Source organism: Denticeps clupeoides, chromosome 8 (genome assembly GCF_900700375.1).
Source record: "Denticeps clupeoides chromosome 8, fDenClu1.1, whole genome shotgun sequence".
NCBI classification, from domain to species: domain Eukaryota; kingdom Metazoa; phylum Chordata; class Actinopteri; order Clupeiformes; family Denticipitidae; genus Denticeps; species Denticeps clupeoides.
In genome coordinates, this window is record NC_041714.1 from 4595913 (window position 1) to 4619203 (window position 23291).

General features: G+C 44.0%; 4 protein-coding genes across 8 annotated transcripts in view; 1 reads left to right on the forward strand and 3 right to left on the reverse strand.

The window, feature by feature from the left end:
* The first annotated feature begins 51 nt into the window (after nt 1-51).
* oit3 (oncoprotein induced transcript 3) lies at nt 52-6408 on the forward strand. Its single transcript, XM_028988565.1, has 9 exons — nt 52-206; nt 1976-2350; nt 2723-2833; nt 3604-3726; nt 3809-3931; nt 4424-4584; nt 5241-5653; nt 6021-6120; nt 6250-6408. Exons 1-9 carry the CDS (start codon nt 134-136, stop codon nt 6406-6408), a joined length of 1638 nt encoding a protein of 545 aa, XP_028844398.1. The 5' UTR covers nt 52-133.
* Nucleotides 6409-7990: 1582 nt separating this feature from the next.
* On the reverse strand, nt 7991-10431 carry pla2g12b (phospholipase A2, group XIIB). The gene is made up of 4 exons (XM_028989158.1): nt 10254-10431; nt 9295-9371; nt 8423-8588; nt 7991-8172 (listed from the first exon to the last, which is right to left on the reverse strand). The coding sequence occupies exons 1-4, from the start codon at nt 10429-10431 to the stop codon at nt 8054-8056; spliced, it is 540 nt and encodes a 179-aa protein (XP_028844991.1). The 3' UTR covers nt 7991-8053.
* A 4567-nt stretch (nt 10432-14998) lies between these two features.
* LOC114795383 (uncharacterized protein C6orf118-like) lies at nt 14999-19731 on the reverse strand. The gene is made up of 10 exons (XM_028988591.1): nt 19710-19731; nt 18417-18988; nt 17902-18024; nt 17669-17728; nt 16546-16628; nt 16405-16466; nt 16137-16309; nt 15990-16043; nt 15855-15916; nt 14999-15758 (listed from the first exon to the last, which is right to left on the reverse strand). Exons 2-10 carry the CDS (start codon nt 18984-18986, stop codon nt 15716-15718), a joined length of 1230 nt encoding a protein of 409 aa, XP_028844424.1. The 5' UTR covers nt 18987-18988; nt 19710-19731; the 3' UTR covers nt 14999-15715.
* A 350-nt stretch (nt 19732-20081) lies between these two features.
* Nucleotides 20082-23291, reverse strand: part of pde10a (phosphodiesterase 10A) — a 75684-nt gene continuing 72474 nt past the window's right edge. For 4 of the 5 annotated variants that reach the window (XM_028988551.1, XM_028988550.1, XM_028988549.1 and 1 more), the window contains 2 exons: nt 23201-23289; nt 20082-22297 (listed from right to left, as the gene is read on the reverse strand). In XM_028988551.1, the coding sequence (XP_028844384.1) occupies nt 22177-22297; nt 23201-23289 (210 nt within the window). In that variant the 3' untranslated portion in view covers nt 20082-22176. Of the gene's footprint in view, nt 22298-23200; nt 23290-23291 lie in introns of those variants that run through there. The other variant, XM_028988553.1, reaches the window with a different exon arrangement.

The window sequence follows — 23291 nt, forward strand, 5'->3', positions numbered from 1 at the left end:
CCCACACCCCCCGCACAGTGTGCGAAGCTAATCCGTTTGCCACTTACGGGAATTACGACTCAAACTCTGACCAATCACCAGACCAAGCAGGAGGCAGGAGACTTCTTCAAACTCTCTGAGGACCAAACACACAATGTTCTCTTTCGCTATGCTGCTTCTGCTCATGGCCGTCCTCGATCAAACGCCACACCCCACAGATGCCATGGGTGAGTACGGCACCAGCTCGTTCCTTTTCCAAGAGCAAAATCAATCAGCCCACCGTGATCCCAGTGAGCACAGGCCTGCACTTTCAAGGAAAGAAGAGTTTCAGTTTGTGATTGGTTTTGTTTGTACAGTGTACATCAGGACGTCCTGCAGTCTTCTAGCTTACTCATGACGTTTCTTTTGTCAAAGTGCACTGGCTCAAATAGCAAGAGAATATCACAGAATTACTTCTGAAACCATATCGTTTATTTTGATTCAAATGCATCAGGTCCTGTACAAAACAATATTTTAAAATACATTTGCGTTATAGACCTTTGAACAAAAGTAACAAATCTCTGTAAAAATTTTACAAAATACAATCGCACAAGAACTTGCACAAGAATCTCGGGCTTCTTTGTGTAAAATGTGAACACTGTACTGGTGTACAGAATGCAAAAAATAAAAAGCCAGCTCCGTTTACAGTTTGATTGATAACCACACTCACCATCTGCATGGTAATTACATTTAATTACACAGCAACAGACTTCAGTTTGACTTCTTGTTTTCACCTCACTGATTTGCAAATCGGACCAAAACAGTGAGAAACTCTCCCTAAGTTAGTATTAACAGCTTAAATCCCACGGGCACATAATTAAACCATTCAATGGTGCTGCCATAATACTGAACCCCAGCAATAGTCTTGGTGTATTGTTCCGTCGTCAAAACGATTATTCTTTCACTTCAGTTTCCTCGGAGCAGTTGCCTGGACGGCGGACCGGATGTAATCGCTCTGGCACGCACTGGGTCTGTTTCCAACTGGCTGGAAGAGTGCAGAGCACAATCACACAAAAAACGGTTTAGGCTTGGTCTTTACCAGACGCCTAAACCATTGCGGGGAGTAATGAGACAGACGCACTCTTTCTGCCTCTACACACTCCTGCAGGGGCATCAGAGCTGCAACCCCAATGTCAGGGTCCCAGAATCATGTGGATTCTGGGAATGGTAGTAGCCTAGTGGGTAACACACTCGCCTATGAACCAGAAGACCCGGGTTTGAATCCCACTTGTGGATTCAGGGACACCATTGTGTCCCTGAGCAAGACACTTAACCCTGAGTTGCTCCAGGGGGGGACTGTCCCTGTAACTACTGATTGTAAGTCGCTCTGGATAAGGGCGTCTGATAAATGCTGTAAATGGGACTACATTCGCAGAAGGTTTAGAAGAACGTAGAAGTTCTAGTCTTCTATAGTCAGCATTTCCTGTACGATGGTTGGACATCATGACTGGACTTTCCTTCATATGACTAGCAGGAGATAAGTACATGGACTGGATTTTTACACCTCTGACTGGTGTTTACACCTCTGCAGTGCATTTCCATGCTGAGGTCTGAGTGATTAACACTCCCAGGCTCCCACCGCTTGGCCATTCATCACGTCCACTGGTCCAGCAGTCCTAGCTGGGCTTTCTTCATTTGACTGGATAATTAGTTAGCGGAGGGAGTGCGAGTGGGGGCGCGGTGGCCAGTGGGTATCGATTGTGGGGATTTCTGTGGTTTCACCTTGAATTGAGTGTTTCCCTGAAATCCACTCAGCTGCGTCACCATGGCAATGAATCTTGTCCAACTTGACAGACAGCGTTTCCCTTTTATTCCAGAAAGAATAAGCTTGTGCCCTCAGTAGATGGGCTTTCCATCTCCTGAGGGCAAGACGAGGGAGAGCATAAAGTCAATACCAGGCAGGACAAAACGCTCCAGTCCATTTCTATGAGTCTTCACACGTCCCTGTCTTCGTCAGCTCTGGACCCCTGCTCTGCCTACACCAGCCTGAACGAGCCGTGGCGCAACACAGACTACCACGTCAACAACTCCAGGGGCGTACCGCTGTGCGACCGCCACGTGGCAGGAGAGTGGTACCGCTTCACCGGCATGGCAGGCGACGCCATGCCGACCTTCTGCATTGAGGAGAACCACTGCGGGACCCACGCCCCAATCTGGCTGAACGGGAGTCACCCGCTGCCCCACGAGGGCGTGGCTGCCCTGAGCGCCTGTGCCAGCTTCAATGACAACTGCTGCCACTGGAGTGCCAGCGTGGAGGTCAAGGCCTGCCCGGGGGGGTACTATGTGTACCGCCTGCCACGCCCTGCTGTCTGCTTCCATGTCTATTGTGGACGTGAGTCTCACACAACAAATAAGTCATAAGTTGGCTTGAATACCAAAGCGAAACATAGTAATGTGTCTCTGGGTGGTGAAACTATGAGGAAATTCTAAATCTAAATCATGTCATGTCACCATTTCAAACTGGCACCGGGCTACAAGTTGGCTACATGCAATCACACACACCCAACTGCAATGTCATTTACAAGTTCCTGCTGTTTAGCGGATAGAAAACAGGGTTCTTTACATGACAACAAAATCCCTGTGTTCATTTAAAGCTGCTCTTATTTGCTGCCGCAGCAACGTTTTATCTGTTTTAGGGCCAAAAACAGATTAAAAAATACTGTCGTGTTTTCTCTTGGTGATCGGATCGTCTGTCTGTCATTAGATTTCTACGACATCTGCGATGACGTGGAGTGCAGAGGGGACCAGTGCGGGGAGCCAGAATGCCGCTGTGGCAATGGGACTGTGCTGGGGCCTGACGGCCAGATGTGTATGGGTGAGGATGGACTCTGTTCACAATGAAGGGGTGGGAGGCAATCAGAATAGAGAATAGGGGGTTCGTAGAGGTGAGAGAGAGAAACTTTTGAGGAAAAAAAAAAGTGAAGTTGAGGTTTCTCGTATTATGTAATGTACTTAATTTGCACACCAGCTTTTCAGAAATGAACAGCCGCTGTTACGATGATTGTCATGATTGACTGGCATTCGCTGTGAGGAAAGGAAAGGCTCCGGAGGGGAACTGTGCGCTGATATTTTTCCAATTAAGGGTGTCAGGGCACGCATGGGGAAGTAATCATCACCTCATTATCTCCCATCAACTGAATCATGGCATCTTTTACTCTATTACCCTACAACCTGTCACTGTTTAAACCTTTTACAGGCCAAAATGTCATTTTGACCAAAACTCACCAGAACTTGCTTTTAACTTTGGTTTAAGAGAAAATTAATTAAACATTTTTTGTATAAATAAAATGTAATAAAATTAAATAAAATGAATGATAAATAATTAAATAAATTAAATTAATTTTAATTAAACAAATAACTTTTTATGTCATGTATTGTACCAAATATTGGTACAATAGTTTTTCCCCAGAGAAAGGTGGTCACCTTTCAAACAAACAAATTCATTTGAAAGTGATTTTCTGATTTAATTGAAATGCCTAGATTTCAGCCCCATTAAATTAAATTATTACAATTAAATTATTAAATTATTACATGTACAAAGAGCTGCTTTATAGTGCTTATTTTCTCTCTTTGTTTACTTGCTAGACATCAATGAGTGTGAGGTAGGGAACGGCGGGTGTGCAGAAGTGTGTATAAACACCAAGGGCTCCTGGCGCTGTGAGTGTGGACCAGGGCGTGTGCTGGACGAAGACGGGCGTGGCTGTCGAGGTGCTGCTGAATTCTGAGCACACGTTACTGCTGCAGGTGGACTGCAGTGTGCTGAGTGTGACCTTCTCTCCTCTTTTGATAGAAATCAGTGGCTGTCACAACATCAATGGAGGCTGTAGCCACGCCTGTTCAGGACCGCAGGACTCGTACTACTGCCACTGTCCCAGAGGACTTGTCCTGGGACAGGATAAACGCACCTGCCAGGGTAGGAGCAGACTATACTTTTGCTGACTGCTTCTACACTGAACAAAACTGAAGACTGAATATTATGGAATCACACACACGAGATAATGATTCATTTTTTTTGGGCTCTTCAAAGCAATTATTACTACACTCTCAACTTCTCTCTACTACCAAGCAAGATAGGCAGAATTCCAGACCAGATCAGAACGCCTCTAACTTAAGTGGTGGCTAATTTTTTAAGTCTGTCCCTAAAATTCAAAATTGGGCTTATTCATGTCATATCACACCCTTAGGTAAAGGTTAGGTTGCTTTGCACTCACCAGTTGAATGTCCATCTCCTCTTTAATGACTTTAATGCTGCCCATGTAATTGCTACATTACTTCCATGCAGCCACTTGCTCCATCCATACACCAATTTAAAAATATGGCTGTAGAAGATTGATCTATGAAGGTTGGTATATTTAATGCTGGAGACGAATAGGAGAAAAATGTCAAAATTGCTGTCCTGCACCAGTGCCTGTGGAATGTGACTCCAACTCCATAAAAGTGTCCGTGCCAAAGGAGCTGGTGGGCGGTCTAGAGCTCTTCCTGTCCAACTCCTCATGCCGCGGCATCTCCAATGGCACCCACATCAATCTGAACTTCAGTCTGAGGACATGCGGGACTGTGGTGGAGGTGAGGCTTCCTGTCTACAGTCTTCTGACTTTTGACAGCTTTGTGGAATTTTGACACATATAAGCAAACCTACCAAACCTCAGGTTCTATGGTCAATAATTATCAACCAAACAGCTCTGTAATTTCCCCCAAAAGTCCCTTATGTTCCTAAAAGACTTGATTAGTGACACCTGGGACTATATTTTCCCAGAAGTACTTTGTATCGGTATTTGACGTGACACACATCCAAACAAGAAAGTAGTTTATCTCAGAGAGAATTCCATCTGGTGTGTAATTTTTAACAGATTCCAGCCCAGTGATATTTCGTGATATTTGGCATGTGTCTGTAACATGTCCTCCAGTTTTCATCCAGTAAATAAATGCATATTTACATATATAAATGAATAACAGAGTCTTTGGGCTCAATATGGGGTCAGTGGTCAAAAGTGGCATCGCAGGTTTTGGTAGATGTCAGCCAACAAAACTAAATGTGTAGCTTTGCTGGGTGTTCGTGTTCGTTTTTGTTGTATGGAAAGCACTTTGAACAGCATTTCATGGATGAAGAGTGCTATATAAATAATGCTAAACATATCTGTCACGTTTTTGTGACACTTGTTCAGTTTGCTAGTTATGATCTTTAGTAAATAGCGCCATTCATCTCATCATCCCATTCAAAGGTGACCAATGAGAAAATTGTTGGGACCAACCTGGTGACAGGCCTGCCGAAATCCAGCCCGGGCAGCAGCGGGGATCTGATCGTCCGCACGAGCAAGCTGCTGCTGCCGGTGACCTGCGAGTTCCCGCGGTTGTACGAAGTTTCTGACGGCTACCTGCCCAGCCTGCACAAAGGTGCCCTGCAGCTGGCCGGCAGGAGCGAGGGCCTCTTCCCCTTCACTCTAGAGCTGTTCAAGAGTGCAGAATTCTCCGAATCCTACCAGGAACCACCTGAGCTCCACCTGCAGGACTCGCTGTTCTTCGGGGTGGAGCCGCAGGAGAGGGTGGATGGGCTGGCTGCACTGGTGGAGAGCTGCTTCGCCACACCCGGGCCTAAAGCTGACCAGGCCCTCAGATATTACCTCATTAAAGACGGGTAAAGGCCAGGGAATGGTGTGGAGATTACAAAAATATATACACATAGTAAATTATAAAAACAGGACGACCAGATAGTCCATGTCAGGGAGGACATTTACGCTGCTTCAGGTTTTATAAACTATTCTAAATCTAAATAGTCGTGTAGAAAGGACAGGATTTCCATTTACAAGCTCCGGATGCCTCTTCTTGCTATTTATTAACTGATTGGTCAGTTTCATCATGTAGTCCTGCACTTAATCAAGCATCTGATTAGGCAGAATTAATGCTGAATCTCCACATTTCATGGAGTTATGTTAAAATAATATCATGTATTATGTGAGTGGTACATACATAACTGTTAGGCTGAAGTGTTCTTCTGTAACCAGTTGTATCTCAGATGAAGCGGTGCAGCAGTACAACGCCAAGGACCAGCTCTCTAAGCACTACCAGGTTCCTGTCTTCAAGTTTGTTGGCAAGGACAACAAGGCGAGTGATGGAGCGTGTGTGTCGGTACATCTGCATGTGAATAGGTGTTGCGTGTTGGGGATGTCTGCATTTCAGTGTGTGTGTTGGTGATATCTGGAGCTGTGTGTGTGTGTGTGTGTGTGTGTGTAGGAGGTGTTCCTGCATTGCCGGGTGCTGGTGTGTTCGCTGGGACAGGGGGAATCGCGCTGTTCTCAGGGCTGTCGGCGACGCCTCCGGCGGGATGTCTGGACCATGAAACACCGGGATCAGACAGTGCTGACTGGAGGGCCAATTCACATCCTACCATAGCCAGTCCATATACACAGTTAACACATATTACATCATAACTATAACATATGGACAGTATCCATATAAAACATCCGTTCCTATACAAATTCAGACTAGAAAGTCAGAAATTCCAGACACTCACTTAACGAGAAATTGACATTAAATATACAAGTCTGGAGCTGCACTTAATTTATCTGTCAGTGGATGAAAAATGATTCTCCACCTTATTGGTTCAGCTCGAACGTCCTTTTGGGAACGTGCAGGGTTTGTTTCGACTGAAGCAGATTAAGCAGATTATCTTTGATAAACAGCTCCAATGTTATCTGTCCATAAATAATATTTATTGCTCTCCAAATGTGTATTTTTAATACATGCTACACTATTAAAGGCCTTCATAATATTCCTCAGTGTCGTTGTTTATATTAGTGTATCAAACTAATATTACAACAATAACAACTCAGTAGTTCCACACATGTTATATATTTGCATTTATTTTACATTACATTACACTCACTTTACTTTCAACAACCACTTAATCCACAGTAGGATTAAGGAATTAGGAATCCTCAAAAAACAGCCACTCACATCTAGATGTTCATCCCACAGCAAACACCACACACACACACACACACACTCACAAGGCCGGGATCTGGGTTCGAACCCCAAACCTTGCAGGTGTGAGGCCACAAGGCCAAACGTTACATCTGGTTCACCAGGTCTGCACATCGTTGTTCTGTCCATGTTCCACCACACCTCAACACAAGAACTGTGTCATAATAAACAGAGAGGGTGGGTCAGGTGAGCCCTGCATTACATCGAAAACTGAATAATACTTTAAAGATTGAAAACGTGTACACAATAAGTTAAAATACAAATTACACTTGCTACAATAATGTTACAGCGCGGCTGCCAGTATTTGAAACTTATTGTCATGAAACTTGTAATGGGGAAGTTGAGCCTTCCCAAACATGACACTGGTCCAAATTACTCAGCAGCTGCAGCCATCACAGTTACGGAGTTCGTTTAATATTCTTAACCGTCGTTAGCCTAATACTGCACAGGGACTTTGCTGAACTCCACAGGCTGACATCAGCTGTCAAACAGTTCAGGGCCCAGCTTCAAGGCGGGACAATAGACATAATACATGGGGAGTGTTCACCAATGTCACATCACATACGTCTTCAAGATTTACGGAAACTAACAGCCCACTATCCTACAAAACATACAAATAGATCATCAGCACTTTAATTCTGATTGGAGAACATGTGACTGTGACTCAGGCGAATACATCACTTGCACAACATCTTGTGTAGCGCTGCAAAAACTGGACCCATAAACTCAAACACATCAAATTTCCAGTTAAAATGACTGAAGAACATCATGACCTTATTAGAGGACCTTCTACAGAGGAGCTGTGGTGAAGTTTTCTGTTCTGTTCTAGTATAAATATAAGTTTATGTCTAAATCTGCATGACTTTGTGTGTGTGTGAGTGTTTGTAGAACAGCCCTGCAGCCTTCCCAGCTGAGTCACCGTGTCGGGGCTTATTTCGTGTGCTTCTCCATGTTGCACATTCATTCTCTCACTGTTTTTCACACTCGCATTCATTCTCTCTCTCTCTCTCAAAGCTCCACGAGGTCCGCTGTGGTTCGCGCCGCAGCTGAGCTCCTACAGCTCGTCCTTCTCCTCGCCTTCGCAGAAGCACGCCGCCCTCTGGCTGTTCATGTAGGGCCTGCAGCCCAGCGTCCACACAGTGTTGAACAGGCCGTCTGCCATGGATTCGCAGGCTGGAGAGAGAGTTTTTTTCTGTTTTAATACATTCTTATTGTGTTATTTTGATAAAGTGTATGGACAAAAATTTTATTATCTCCTGCTTACTTTCTTTTTAAACATTTAGTTCCCGCTAGGCCACCACTGCCCACCACTTTCTTTACTGTATCATCACAATACTTACATATTTCATCTTTTTCAAATCATGAAGTCCCACCCTGTATGACAGGACAAGAATGAAAGAATAATGAGGCAAGAGCTGCTTACCCTCCACTTTTGACACAAATCCCAGACTTCTTCTCAGGTCAGAGCAGATGCCATGGAGACACAAGCGGAACTTGGAGTCACATCGGTACTTGTTGGAGCCACAAGTGTTGTAGCACACCTCCAGCTGGCTGCAGCATTTGGTCATGGCAGGGACCCCCATGTCAAGCTGTTTGACAGAGACGTGTCGTGTCACAGCCAGTTAAAATACTGCATGGAAACAACTGTTGGAACACTAAACATGATCTTCATCTTTATAGTTAACACAGAGGATGATGAACATCAAAATCACAGAACACAACAGTGTGTTAGATTTTGTTCATATTGGTGATTGCAAAATGTGGTGCAATATGTAAGATTTTAATGCATTAACATTTTCAACACATAATGACTAATTAACAGTCTAGCTTTCCTGTATCTGGCTTGGTCTAAATAGTTTGTTGTCAGTCTAACAGTACAGTAGTTGCAATTCCAGTAACATTGAAATTGCACAAATTGAAAGTAGGACTAGATATTACGCCAAATGGAACTGCCAGTTGCATTTGTTTTCAGGTACATTTTACGAAAAATTACAGGTCACATGACCTTAAAATGCAGGAATTACTTCTTGCAAAGGGGCAAGGACAAATTATTGTCACATAACAGTCATGTTGTGGTTGTGTTTTATTGACATTTCAAATATATTGTTGGTGATATTCTGCCCCCTATTTTTTGGAATACGAATTCTACAGTTGGCCAGATCTTACACATTGCACCTTTAAGCAGTTGAAATTGAAGCGTTAATGTGGATCACATTGACAGTAGTGATTTGTACATAATTAATGATGTGAATGGAAGGATAATTAGTAGTAGTAGTTACATACAGTTTCAGCTACCTGTAAGCCCAGTAGAAAAGAGCTGCAGCCACTGGGCTCAGGGACTTTGTAGTCACCACGTGGCAGGGGAGTTTTATCTGGTGAAAGACCAAAATTGGGAGTGTGTTGGAACCGTTATTGACTGCAATTGATGCTCATGTGTATGCACCCTGATGCTGGATGCATGTTCTATTGGATCCATCCATACCTGCTTTTTATAAATATAGGCAACTTTAAGATCTCCAGAGGTGTTTAACATGCCCTCTTTAATATGGTCTTTCATTGGTTGGTTATAGATCCCTCACTGGGTAGCTTTCTCACATGTCCCTTCCCTGTGGATACGCCTCCAGCATTTTTTCTTTGTGTCGTAATCTCTTGGTTATCTACACTTTTTAATGGTTCGAAACAGTAGACAATGTAGTGATTAAGGCTAAATGATTGTGTTAAGGCAAGATAGAATATAAACAGCATGCCTGACATTCAAAAAAGGGACAACATGGTACCCTGAACCCTTGAACCCCAGAACAACCATCCTCTCTGACAAGTTTAAACTAAAAAGACAATTATTGATGAATTTGGCAGTCAATGCTGCATTGCCGTATTGTGTATTTGACAAGGCACTGAAAATGTACGATTTGTGAAGAGGTGACATTTACAGTCTTGGCATTAGGACAGGGCTCGGACTGCAGTTTCAGCAAATCATTCGTACTGCAATCTGGACATCAGATAATCAAAAAGACTGCACCATATCTGCCAAACTGGTTTCAACCGGAACATGAAAAATGAGCGCCCATAAGCCTCTGACAGCTGGACTAAGGGTTTCAGCTAAAAGAGATGAACAGTCCTATACAAACACACATACATCACATATTATTGATACCAACACACTTCTAATCCTCAGCCATTTGTTGATTTGGGCAGTGCAATAAACCAGAGTTTAAGACTAAGTAAGTGGCTGATTTGTATCACAATGGACTCACCATACTGGCAGCGGTACTGACAAACCCCGTTGTATCCCCCCATCATCTCCACCACAGAGTCAAAGTAGCCGTTTACGGTCTGAAAGCCATCCCTGATGGAGTCCAGACTCCAACCAGAGCCCGAATCCTGGCTGCTACTGGAATTCTGGGGTTCTGCTGCAGGCGCGTCGGCTGCCATGACCTCCTCCACAGCGGCTGGAACATCCGAAACTGCGTCTGCGACTACATTTACATCCTCAGCAGGATCGTTTTCAGCTGCCAGTCCAACAACAGGAGGTTCTTCCGCCACAGGGATGACAATGCCTGGACTGTCACCATCTTGGTTGTCCAGAACCGGGGTTTCTTGAGGGATCTCTTCCCTAGAACTAACCAAGCTAGCAGCCAGTGCAGAGGAGAGGCAAAGCAAAAGCAAGGTGAGAGGTTTGAGGTCCATGGTTAGGGGGCAATGGAGAGATCTGTTGCAAGCAGAGGTGAAAAACCCTTCAGTGATGGAAAGAGACACTGCAGAGAGTAAAATGTGAAGAGGCCAATGGCGCCTTGTTATCCGGCCATTTGGACTTTGTCCAGTGATTAGATCAAGCAGACAGCAGGATATTTGCTGGAGGTACGGTCAAAGTTCTCCTCGTATCTCACATTGCAGCAGATCATGCGGTTTCTCACCTACTATCTCTCTTGGGCTGTTTCTTGTTGCTGCAGTTTCTGTGTAGTCTGCAAGCCCATTTCATTTTAGGATCAAACAGTAATATGGGCTGAGATCTGTGCCAGCACAAACGAAATTTGAATTGAATAGGGATGTAAAATTGCAGTTTCAATTTCATTGGAATTCAAATATATTCAATATATTGCTGGCAGAAGCTGAATGTAAATTGCTGTACATCCAGCAAATATCCTGCTGTCTGCTTGATCTGTTCACTGGACAAACATTAAATACTTGGAACACATATTAGAAGGAAAATACTTTATCCCCTTCAATATATTAGTTAAGCAATATGGTATTAACAAGAACAGAATAGAATATATATTCTTAGAATATAAAGTTAAATCTATAGTAAAAAGGAAATTCAAGCATAATCACATCAAATTACAAATACACCAAGTGCGGTAGAATTCCTTAATCTAAAGAATCCCAAATTACTCCAAATTAGATCAGTCAGTCTCCCTTCCTATTGCTAAATGGGACCAGGATCTATCAGTCAGATCAGACCAGATTTAAATTTAAATTGACAATTAAATCTACAATGAATTCAATATATAGGCCACTATACAGGCCAAAGGATGTTCCGGATGAGTTTTATGTCTACTAACAAGAGCTCACCCTGTCAAGGCGGCACATCTGAAAATGAAATCCACGCTCTTTGGTTCTGTTCAGAGGTTTTGGTGCAGGATTTGTGAAGACTCATTAAAGCGTTTGAAATATACAATTCCAGCCTTTCCTTCAGTCTGCTTGTTGGCCGAAAACTGTCCTCATGAACTGGAAAAATAAAAATACATTTACAGCATTTATCAGACACCCTTATCCAGAGCGACTTACAATCAGTAGTTACAGGGACAGTCCCCCTGGAGACACTCAGGGTTAAGTGTCTTGCTCAGGGACACAATGGTAGTAAGTGGGATTTGAACCTGGGTCTTCTGGTTCATAGGTGAGTGTGTTACCCAGTAGGTTACTACACCTACTAGGCTACTACCAGCCCTAATAAAACCCCCCCACCCTGTTTTTTCTCCTCCAACCTCTCCCTCCTCCAACTTCACTTTCTCCTTTTTCCGCAGTCCTGTGGTCATATCTGTTGTGATTGTAGCAAGTTAATAAATTAAAATATTATTAAAATATTACTTTCGGCTGTAAATGATGACCACACAGATACAGATCCACACTTTCATGTGACAACTGTGTTACTGACAGGCCGAAGGAAACTTCCCATGGGGATAGTGCACTGCACAGGGTTAGTTGGTGACAGTGTTTTTCCAGGATGACATGCTGAGAAATGCTTGGCATATAATCACCTCCGATCACATGTTCACGCCCCACACCACACAGTTGTATTGCGTTATGTAATGTAGTCGATCCTCTTCTATCACATTTTCTGATAGCCGCAGTACAGGGTACAGCTTGTACTTTTTTGAGAGGAGGAAAGGATGCTTAATCAAAATGAACTTAATCATAGACCTCAAATAAAAGTATCAAGTTATTATTTAATGCATTAACAAGTATTTACTTGTTTTGGGGCAAGTTCAAAGCATTGCAAACTACAGACACGTTTTTTTTTTTACTTTTCTCAGCAGCAGAAATGTTCTATTACAGAGTAAAGAAAGAAACATTTACTCACATGTCTAAAGCACAGGTATAGCCAGTAGGTTATGATGGTCCATGCGACAGATATGGATTCAGACCTTTGCCTTTTGAAGGCAAACAATATTTCATGCTGGCACAAGTGAAATAGGGTAAAGTCTTTAAAGTGCATGTATGTGTGCTAGTGAATAAGACAAGTTTTAAAATTGTTATGATATGCATGGCTTATGAGTTTTAAAATCATAAGGGTGCTGCTGTATTTTGGTGAGATCTGGATAAGATCTTGATAAATGAATTGCGCTTTGATTTTTGATGACGTGTGCTGCTGGCTCCCCCTACTGGACCTAGCTGGTCAGTACACCATCTACTGCAGAAGTGACCATTCTTGTCCAGAAATGGCTGGAGTTTTAACAGCAACCAGTAATTACCCGTTCAAGGGTCCTTAGGCCTGGGTTTCAACAGCTGACTTATATTCCAATTCCAATTTTATCTGAGCCTTTGCCTGTTTTAAGAAGTAGAACTGGAAAAAATACATACCACTACATTAAAGTTAAAGTTAAAGTGAAGTGATTGTCACATGTGATACACAGCAGCACAGCACACGGTGCACACAGTGAAATTTGTCCTCTGCATTTAACCCATCACCCTGAGTGAGCAGTGGGCAGCCATGACCGGCGCTCGGGGAGCAGTGTGTGGGGACGGTGCTTTGCTCAGTGGCACCTCAGTGGTACCTTGGCGGATCGGGATTCGAACCGGCAACCTTCTGATTACGGGGCCGCTTCCTTAACCGCTAGGCCACCACTGCCCCACTACTACACATATAAAAATAAATGTGTAGTATTTATTGTGTGTGTTTAAACAATAATGCTTAATAATGCTAACAATTTGTTAAAAAAACATTATTTATCTTTTCTATAAGCGACAAAGTCTTGTCGTTTATCTATTTTGTAGAAACACCTGTGCCACGGGTGGGCTGGACATGGCATGAAGGAGGACGCATTCGCACGATCACAGGACAGGGGTTTAATACAAACTATACACGAGACAGGGGAACATCAACACGCACAATGACCCGACGGCGAACAGACACGAACAGGATAGTTTTATACAATTATATAAATAGACACCAGGTGAACAGATCAGGGAACATTACACGAGACAAACATGAAACTCCGGTCTGGACTCCGGATCCGGAGTAACCCCTGCCGGTCCGGATCATGACAACCTGCTATTATCCCAACTTTTAATTAATCAATTGGTGTTAGAAATAGTTCATATGAAAAGCTAAAAACCTACCAAATGATGTTTAATGCATGAAATGAATTAGTTTCACTGAAAAAAGATTCATCATGTAACCAAGTCAGAAAGGTCATATTTTGGCAAGACAAAAGTTTTGTCGCCTATACAGAAATTGAACAAATTTCCTGTAAATACAAATGTCAGCAAATTAAGTAGTGGTGCTGTGAGATCCAAATTTAATATCTTACATGACTTCCATGAGCTTGAAGGACTGAATCCATGCGGTTTGGCGAGGATTCATACAATTTATTGATGAAGTCATCAGGAATAGCAAAGAAAGCGGTCTTGCATGCCTCCCAGAGTTCATCGATATTCTTTGGTTTCCTCTTCCATGCTTCCTCTTTCATCCTACCCCACACATGCTCAATGATGTTCATGTCTGGTGACTGGCCAGGCCAATCCTGGAGCATCTTGATCTTCTTTACTTTGAGGAACTTTGATGTGGAGATGGAAGTATGTGATGGAGCACCATCCTGCTGCAGAATTTGGCCTCTTTTATGGTTGGGAATGTAAAAGGTAGCTAAGATTTCTTGGTATTTGAGACTATTGATGTTGTCTTCCACCCTGCAGATCTCTCACACACCCCCATACTGGATGTAACCCCAGACCACCAAACGTTTTCTGGGTGAATCTCAGATCCATGCGGCTCCAGTAGGTCTCCTGCAATATTTGAGGTGACTGTGGTGTAATTCAACAGAAGATTCATCTGAAAAATCCACCTTCTGCCACTTTTCCAGCATCCATCCTTTTGGATGCTGGAAAAGGCTGAGGGCCTTGGCAAATGCCACACGGTTTTTCAATTGTCTTTTGTTTAGTGCTGCTTCTGGGCACTGATTCCACTATGGAGGCCATTTCGAGACAGAATCTGACAAACTGTTCTGGTTGACACAGGGACGTCAGGTGACCAGGTCTTGTGGAGCACTGCTGCAGTGTGTCTTGCAGGGTCTGCCTGACCTGGGCTTGTCAAAAACATCTCCAGTCTCTTCAAATCTTTTTTTTTTATCCTCTGTACTTGAGACACATTGAAGAGGTCTGTCACAAGGTGTCAGCCTCTTGATAATCAACACTTTAGTCTCAGAGTGAATCTGCATGTTTGCAGAGGTCTAGTTGCAGTTGATGTGAAGGTCTAGTGTACTGGGGGTCTTTTCATACACACCTGACACCTAAAAGATCCATTATTAGTCTCAGTTGAAGCTCATATGACAAGGAGACAACACTTAAGTCTTTGCAAAAATTGACTCAATGGGCTTCACCAAGCTTTGAATATTAGAATAATTTTTAACATCTAGACACCCATTCTATAAAATTTGATCTAGATACTGCATTAAAAATTTAGTTAGTGAATAATAAACTCGCCGGATCTGAACAAACGTTGGCATGTCTCTACCAAATCTCCAGACTCCACCACACAGCAACAGAGATTTACATTTACAGCATTTACCAGAGGCCCTTATCCAGAGCGACTTACAATCAGTAGTTACAGGGACAGTCCCCCCCTGGAGCAATTTAGGGTTAAGTGTCTTGCTCAGGGACACAATGGTAGTAAGTGGGATTTGAACTTGGGTCTTCTGGTTCACAGGCGAGTGTGTTACCCCTAGGCTACTACCACCCATGCATGGGCAGGTGTTTGCAGGCGAACAACAACAATTTTCTCACAATAACCCCTGACATGGGTGGTGACCCTGCCCTCCTTTAGAATTCTGAAGGCCCAATAATTCACTGTATTCTCACTTAATCCTCACATTACTACTAAAACCAAGCATTTAACTAAATCACGGCACTTTATCTGGCATTGTTCAGCTCCATAGGACACAGCAGTAAAATTCACCCAGTAGTGGAAAATCATAGTTTTTGGCGAGTAGGTAGAGTCAACATGTCATTTTTGTTCCAGGCTGTCCAAAATCTTCTTCCAAATCTCCCTAGAAGTGACAAAGCGAGAATGTCCTCAGTCTCTGTCTTTGCCGATATGAATGAAGATGATGGTATTAATAATAAAACCACATGATGATACGCACACTTTCCCCTCTGAACTGCCAATCAGTCTGTTCAGAGCTGTGGAGATGCTGCTCTCCATTTCCTGAGGAAGACGAAGTTGGTTATGTCAATTTGCAGTTTGATTGAAGCACGTTATCACAGGATCGGGCACTTGCCTTGTTTGAGTTCTCCAGTTGTTCATTTGCAACGAGCAGTTGTGTGACTTCGGCCTGGCGATATGGGAACATTTTGAAAACATACATCTAGTATTAGCTTTAATAAGTTTCATATCCACCCATCTGATTGTAACCATCACTGCCTACATTTAAGCCTCTGATGCACGCCTCTGTGGCACTGATGATGGTGGCTGGCACCATTTTCTCTTTGATCTCCACCTTCATGCTCTGGATCTCTGTCCATATGTTCCACACCTGATGCCTCTTCGATTCAATGGAAGAGACTCCATCCTCTGCATGTGCAGACTCCACATCATCTCCTTTTACCACAGCAACATCGGCAAAGAACATAGACGAGTGGTTATTAATTTTAAATGCTCACATGTGGAAGCCTAAGTATGGAACAATTTTATACCCGCTGGGATTCCTGAGATTACATCCTGAGCATTCAGGTACTCGTCCCTCTCATCCCTGACCCTGTTGCAGACATTTGGTCCCAATATGAAGTAAATTTAGATATAGTCCATGTGTATGTGTATATTTGCGAATGACACACCTGTCGTTCTCCTCCAGGGTTGTCCTGGCTTTCTTTGATAAAGCCTTCTCAAGTTCCACGTCCCCAGCGACACCATCACTCATCTTACTCACACAGAGATCAGCACAGAGAAGAGATGTATCTCTTCTAATTAGCCAGCCATTTACAAATGAATGGTGTCCTGCTGGCGGGAATATGTGATAGTGTCTTGTCTAGAGTTTATTGGCCTTGGATTGGTTCTTTTGAATCCCTCTCCTGTCTTGTTACTTGGCCTGTATACCCTATTTGTCCCTCCTGTAACTTGTCCTTTTACCACCCATAGTCTATGTCGGTGTTTATGTGCTTCTTAGACGGCCTGTTGCTCTAGGGCTGTATTTTCAACCTTGCTTAAGGTGCAACTCTACACTGAGCAAGTGTAATGTCGTCAGAACAAGGCATATCATTTTTTTAACCGGACTGGCAGGAAGTGGGTGGTTCGCATGAATGAGCTCTAGACGGTATGGACAGGTAATTTTTTATATTTTTGCATCCATAAAACGGCCCAAACGTCCGCCTCAGAAGTCCGCGAATTCGTTTTTATTGATGAAACGTACCATTTTAAATAATCTACAATCTTTTGAGCACTGCAGGTATCCAGCGAAATGATTATAATTTTTTGTTGATGGTATATTTGTTGGCAGTGCTATGTTTTTTGTGGAATGACATGGGTTTTTATACTTCTAATTATTTTGGATTGCATTGAAGATACAAGCAATTCTTTTTCTTTAGGTGATGAGTTGCCAACAACTTCTTCAACTGGACACAGTTACTGTGAATTTTGACACTGTTCTGTGTTTTGGACAAATTTTGCCTGAGACGATCTTACATCTGTCATATAAACGTGATATAACCGTATTGTGACATGAGATCCTCGCCAATACCCGCCACTAGTGTCTACCCTGTAGTTCTGGCATGCTGTTAATATGTTCCCTTCCCAAAAATCACATACGATTTAAAAGTATAATCCGTAGGGGCTTGAAATGACTTCTTGGTTGTTAACAGATTATTCTATTTACTCTGGTGTGTTATATTCGATTACTTGACATTACTAACGACCGAACAAGTCTGAAAAACTCAAGGGGTGCCATCTGCTGTAAGCGTTTACCACATCCTGGAGGAATGACTGATGAGTGAGAATCGCTTTCAAGTAGGAATCATACTCCGTCTGAGGAGAACGCAGAGCAAGAGCATTAGAATGGCTTAATTCAAGCCACTGCATGCGTGTAGCAGTTAGCATTTATATCCGGGGAATCATGGTCCACATTGTGGTGCTCATTAGAGTAGCAGTCTCTATAAATACACTCATCAGTGAAGGGGAAATGTGGAAAAAAAAAAAACCTTGATTTCTCTAAGGAAGTTCCCATGCGCAGACCCACCGTCACACACGTCATCAAAGACGTCACTGAACACCCCCAGGCGATCTCTGCTGGGCCAGGTCTGGTCAGGGAGTTTCAGAAGCTCCTATAGATCACAGTCACACACACACACACACACACACACAAAGAGCTCATTGCCTCACCTGGGAGATGAATTCACTGTGTTTCACTTTGATTTATGCACTTTCATTGCAGACCTAAGGGCGAAGCCGTGTTATGCAACACAAAAATGCAACACCATCAGAGTTCTGTACAAAAGGCTAAACTTGAAGTCCTTGAACGTACGGAACTAAAGCCCCGAAGTTTGTGTCTGTCGATGCTCCTGCAAACACCAGTATCTCTCCACCAAGCAAGTGTCAGCGGTGCTGAGAACGATGCCACGCCAAAATCATATCTGCTTTAAGTGGGGCTCTTTGGTTGGGTGGTGAATGGTGTTGCTGGTGACCTGAAATACGTGAAAGCAGGGGGTGCGCTCACCTGCTGCAGCTTCTTCTCCAGAGCCCTGGCTCTCAGGCAGTGCATCTCCTTCGGGCTCTGCATCTTAGTGACAGTTTTCTCAAACCGCATCATCCTCTTCTGCTCATCCTTCCAGACCGGACCTGTTTGACAGTACCGGCTCTGGTTCATATGGTTGGGGACAGGATGGTGAGGCTTGACCTGCCTGGCCTTTTCACTCCTGTGCTGTTTCTCCACGTTTTCGTGAAAATGAAGTTTGCGCTCAGCGCCCTCTCCTAAACTGAAGCCCGTCGGCTCCCGCAGCGTGGCGGAGAGCGTGAAGTCGGCCAAGGAACTGGTCATTTTCTCCACACCGGCCACTCTGTGGTGGTGTTTATTCCGGATACTTGGACCCATGAGGTCCTTGTCTTTCTCCTGGAACACAGACGCCTCCCAGGTGGACGTCTTTGCGTTTCTCTGACTTTTTGCCTTGGTCAGGCAGTGAGGGCTGAGGTGCCCTGAAAAATACATCTGGATGTCGGCCTTGTGGGCCTTCTCTATACCGTAGATCAACTTTTTACACTCTTTATGGAGTGGCTGAGAAGAATGCATGGCTGCAAGAATGAAGACATTGATACATGAGCTCCGTTTCATTCAAAGTGCAGCTCTGGTCTGCCATCTACCTCACTTTCACTTCGTCACTTTAAACTTAAAACTCTGTTGCACTATTGGTTTTTGCACTCTCCTGATGTTGCACTCTCCACCATGTGCCCTTATTTGTATATGGTGTTTTTAAAATTGTATATTGTGCCTTTCTTTTTAAATTGTATTTATACTCTGTATTCGTTACTGTTACTGTTTTTGTATTTAATGTTACTTTTATGGGTCAGAGAGTAACGTAATTTCAATTCTCTGCATGTCCTGTACATGTGGCAGAATTGACAATAAAGTTGACTTGACTTGACTTGACTTGACTTGACTTGACTTAACAATGCTATGGACATGTGGAGAAAACCAATTCTCATTCAATATTTAGACTATATATGCTGCATATGTGATATGTAATCACAGCCCTGGTAATGTAAATTGTATTATTCAGTACTGAAGCCACACTTTTTTGGCCACTCAGTTTGACTGCAGCAACATTCATTTCTAGGCCACTCTTAACCATAATAGAGCCACGTTGAAATAAGTTATATAATTCAGAAGGACATTGAAATATCTGGTGTGACACTGGTATGAAATACTCAAATCACCATTTTAAAGATGTGAAAAGAGATAGTCAACAGTCAGAAAAAAAAAACAAGGAATAAAAGAAGAAATAAATCCTTCAACCTTTGTGCTGGTGCGTCGTCTGGCCAAGGCTGCGGAAGTGGATGTTTTTGTGAGCGGTTGCTAAGCGCCGCTCTTGGACTGCAGGCGACGTCACGTCTGCTCGTTCATCACGGGCATGGAAAGTAACATAATAACTAATATACTAAACAAAGCCACGAATAAACAGGTCAATATGGCTTAGAATAGCAATTAATAATGTTCTTCCGCCAAAGAAAGTAGTTCTGCACGAAAGCAGCGTTCGGCGCATTAATACGAGCTGACAGGTGTGTGCTTTTTCGCCATTTGTAGACCAGCAGAGGGGGTTAGATGAACATATCATTATCATAACAGACCACAGTTAATAAAATCATGAATTCACTCTCACACACAGGAAAGCTTTCAGAAATGTTTAATAAAAGCAATTATTGTCCTTACATTGATCGTTGAGACATTCCTTATTTCTCTTGGGCAACAGTAAGTGATGGTTCCAGATGACCATAATGTAATTTAATCTTATCATACACTCTGTACAAAACAAAAATGCAGAATTTTCTTTTGTATAAAAAATATAAGTTAATTTAAATTTAACTCTAATTAAGAAAATAACAATAGTCATAATAGTATAATAATCATTAATAATGGTACTAATAATCATAGTCATTGATAAACGTAGTGCAGATGTGTGGAGGAAACGGGGTCTGGTTGCGCGGAGCGAGGCGGGAACAACGCTGTGGGGCTTTGCTAGTTGGGGTCGGTAGGAGGGTGTGCAGAAAAAGGAGGGGGAGGCAGTCAAAAGCCATCAGACACAGAATCAGAAAGTGCACGACTGCCTCGGTTAGCACCATAAGAGCGTATAGCGTACTTCTGCCAAGCTCAACCGCGTCGTGCTGTAGGACCGCGCTGGACACGTAACACGGAGGTCTACCGGGCATCAGGCTTGTTGCCCATACACACGCAAAAAACACCACGTTCTAATGTATTCTGTAACAATGTCCGTCACTTGGTCCGGCCTCTGCCAGCCTGGACTCGCATCTTGTGACCAAAGAGGTGAAGAGCTCTAGATAAGCAGGTCCAAGCTGAAGATAACCGACTCAGCGCAGCCCGGACGTTGTGGCGTCGGGGGTGTACAGCAGTGTCACGACATTGCAGCCACCGCGTCGTCGGAGGTGACGCGCTAGCTGAAGGTCACACGAGCTAACGACAAAGTCCCAGTTGCAAAAGAAGATGCTTTCAGTTCACTAAAGGAAAGAAATGGCAGATTTCTACGGGCAAACCCGTGAAATATGCCGGCCTCTCTGTAAAAGACATACAGGTAATCCCACTTTCTACCAAGGCCATAAGAAGGTGCCGCCGGTTCTAAAAAGCTCCAGTTTTATGTGTGCTGGGTACTTTGGTCTCCATGACCCTCAGAAAAGCGTCACAAAACTTGCTTAACCCAATAACCACAGTACACTGCAAGCGATGGTGGAGGAATAATACCCCGAATTTACACATCATCTAAATCTGCAGGGCAGCTAGCCGATGTTACTAAGATCGTTTCTAAAATGACGTCTAGGTTGGGGGTGCAGGAAGGGCCCCGTCTTTTGCCGTGGAAGGGACCGCCCCGGGTCGGCCGATCAACTGCTGACTTGTGCAGCAGGTTGTCCAACGCAGTTGGCCTGCGGCAGAATGGGCGGCGGAGACATTGTGACTCTGGTGTGACTCCGACGAGCGTCAGCTTGACCCAACCCCTCCCAGACGAGGTGTGAGGGATTATTAATATGGTCGCCGTTGTTATTATTATCACCGCTACAACTACATGGTCACCATTTTCACACGGGATAGGCTGTATCTCTTCATTCAAGTAATGGGAAACATCCTTGAGACCACCGGTGCGGTGAGCTGGCTTTGCCACATGCATCTTTACTAAACATTCCTTCCGTCTCTTTAAGAATAGAAAAAAAAAAAAACAAGAACAATGAACAAACAAGTGAAACTCCACAAAATAAAAAATGCGTGTGACTTATTGACCACAAACAGGAATGAAGTACCATTTTAAATGGGCTTGAACCCACTACAGTTTACAGTCAAAAATTCACATGTCCTGCACTGGGATCAGCGTTTAAGGCCTCTTTAAATATAAGACCACACAAACAAAACCTATAATTAAAAAAAAAAAACCAACTAAATCTACTAAATTAAGACCAAGAGGAAAAAAATAAAACAATAAAAAAAAAAAAAAAGTGAGTTCAGGTGACCTTAGGTGACTGGACCACCAGTCCTGGGCAGCCGTCCACGAGGGAGTCCCGGCAAAGTCGACGCCGTCACCCGCTGAGGTAACTCAATGTTTAAGTCTTTTTTTTTTTTCTTTCCTTGGTCAGGAAAACCACCTTTGCCTGTCTGTGCTCCCTGCCCACTTCCTGCCGGGAATGGAGGCGGGACTTTCTCAGAAGACGTCCAGGGGTGCGTGAAGGTGGCGCGCGGTCCAGGGTGCTGTGCCCGCTGAGACTCAGTTGTCCACCTTTACTGGGCCGAACTCAGTCGCCTCGCTGTCCTGCGCCGCGTCGGGGGGCGTCGAGGCCGAAGGCTCCTCCCCTTTCGCTATCTTCTCCCACTGGTCCAGGTTCTCCCTGCGAGGAGTGCAACAGGTGATTTTTTTTTTTCAAACTGTAAAAATATCATGAGGTTCTGTCTGATATGAATTAGTTGGCCATAATTTGCGGGAAATTCATCTATCTGTGTCTTCCAGACGACTTAGATGAGCTGCTATGACACAGAGCTGGAGGCCAGTGCCTACATCTTCCCTGCTAAGATAATCAAGGTCAGAGCAACAGTGATAGAGGAGTACACCGTCAGGGCAGCGTGACCCAGACAGGGAGGTGGAGTGTGTGTGTGTGTGTGTGTGTGTTTATTTATTTATCTTCTGGTCCTCCCGTCACGCGATATCACGGTGCACTTTGCATCTCTTCCAAGCCGTTCGTGGCGCTGACGTCCTGTACGTGCCGCGCCCCCGATCTCGCCTGGGACCGCTGCCCACAGACTCCAGGCCGGAGCCTTGGCGCTGACGCAGTGGCTGAGCTTTTCATACTGTTTGCATTCCCCACGGATCAAGGTCGCAGAGGCTTTACAGCGCTGCATTAGCTGAGACGCACGGTGGGAGGAGTCATGGGCGGGTTTACACGCACACACGCACACACACACACATAATCCTACAAGGTTGTAAAAGAGCAGCTATTGCTGCAATTTGCCCAGAACCATGGGCGCAGTTTTCTCGCGCTGGCGCCGTGCCCACTTGCACATTTTGCATGTCGTGTTTATTTACATATTACATTTATAAACATGCAAGAATTTCTTTTCGTGTGGCAGGAAGAGATTATTTTCCAGTAAATAAAGTCTGAACTTGCTTTTATGCTTGGCACCCCCCCCCCTACCCGTGGTCCTCTGGAGAACTCGCTGTTTCGGACTTTGCGTGTAGATTAGACGTAGGGAAAAAGGAAAAAACAAGTCGCTGGGGTGCCCAGCTTTCCACTCACTTGCAGGCGTGTAGTAGAGGCCGAGATGGGGGGAAGAGTTCGGAAAGAGTTGTGTAACAGGGAATGGCCACGGCGTTGTAAAACACCACCT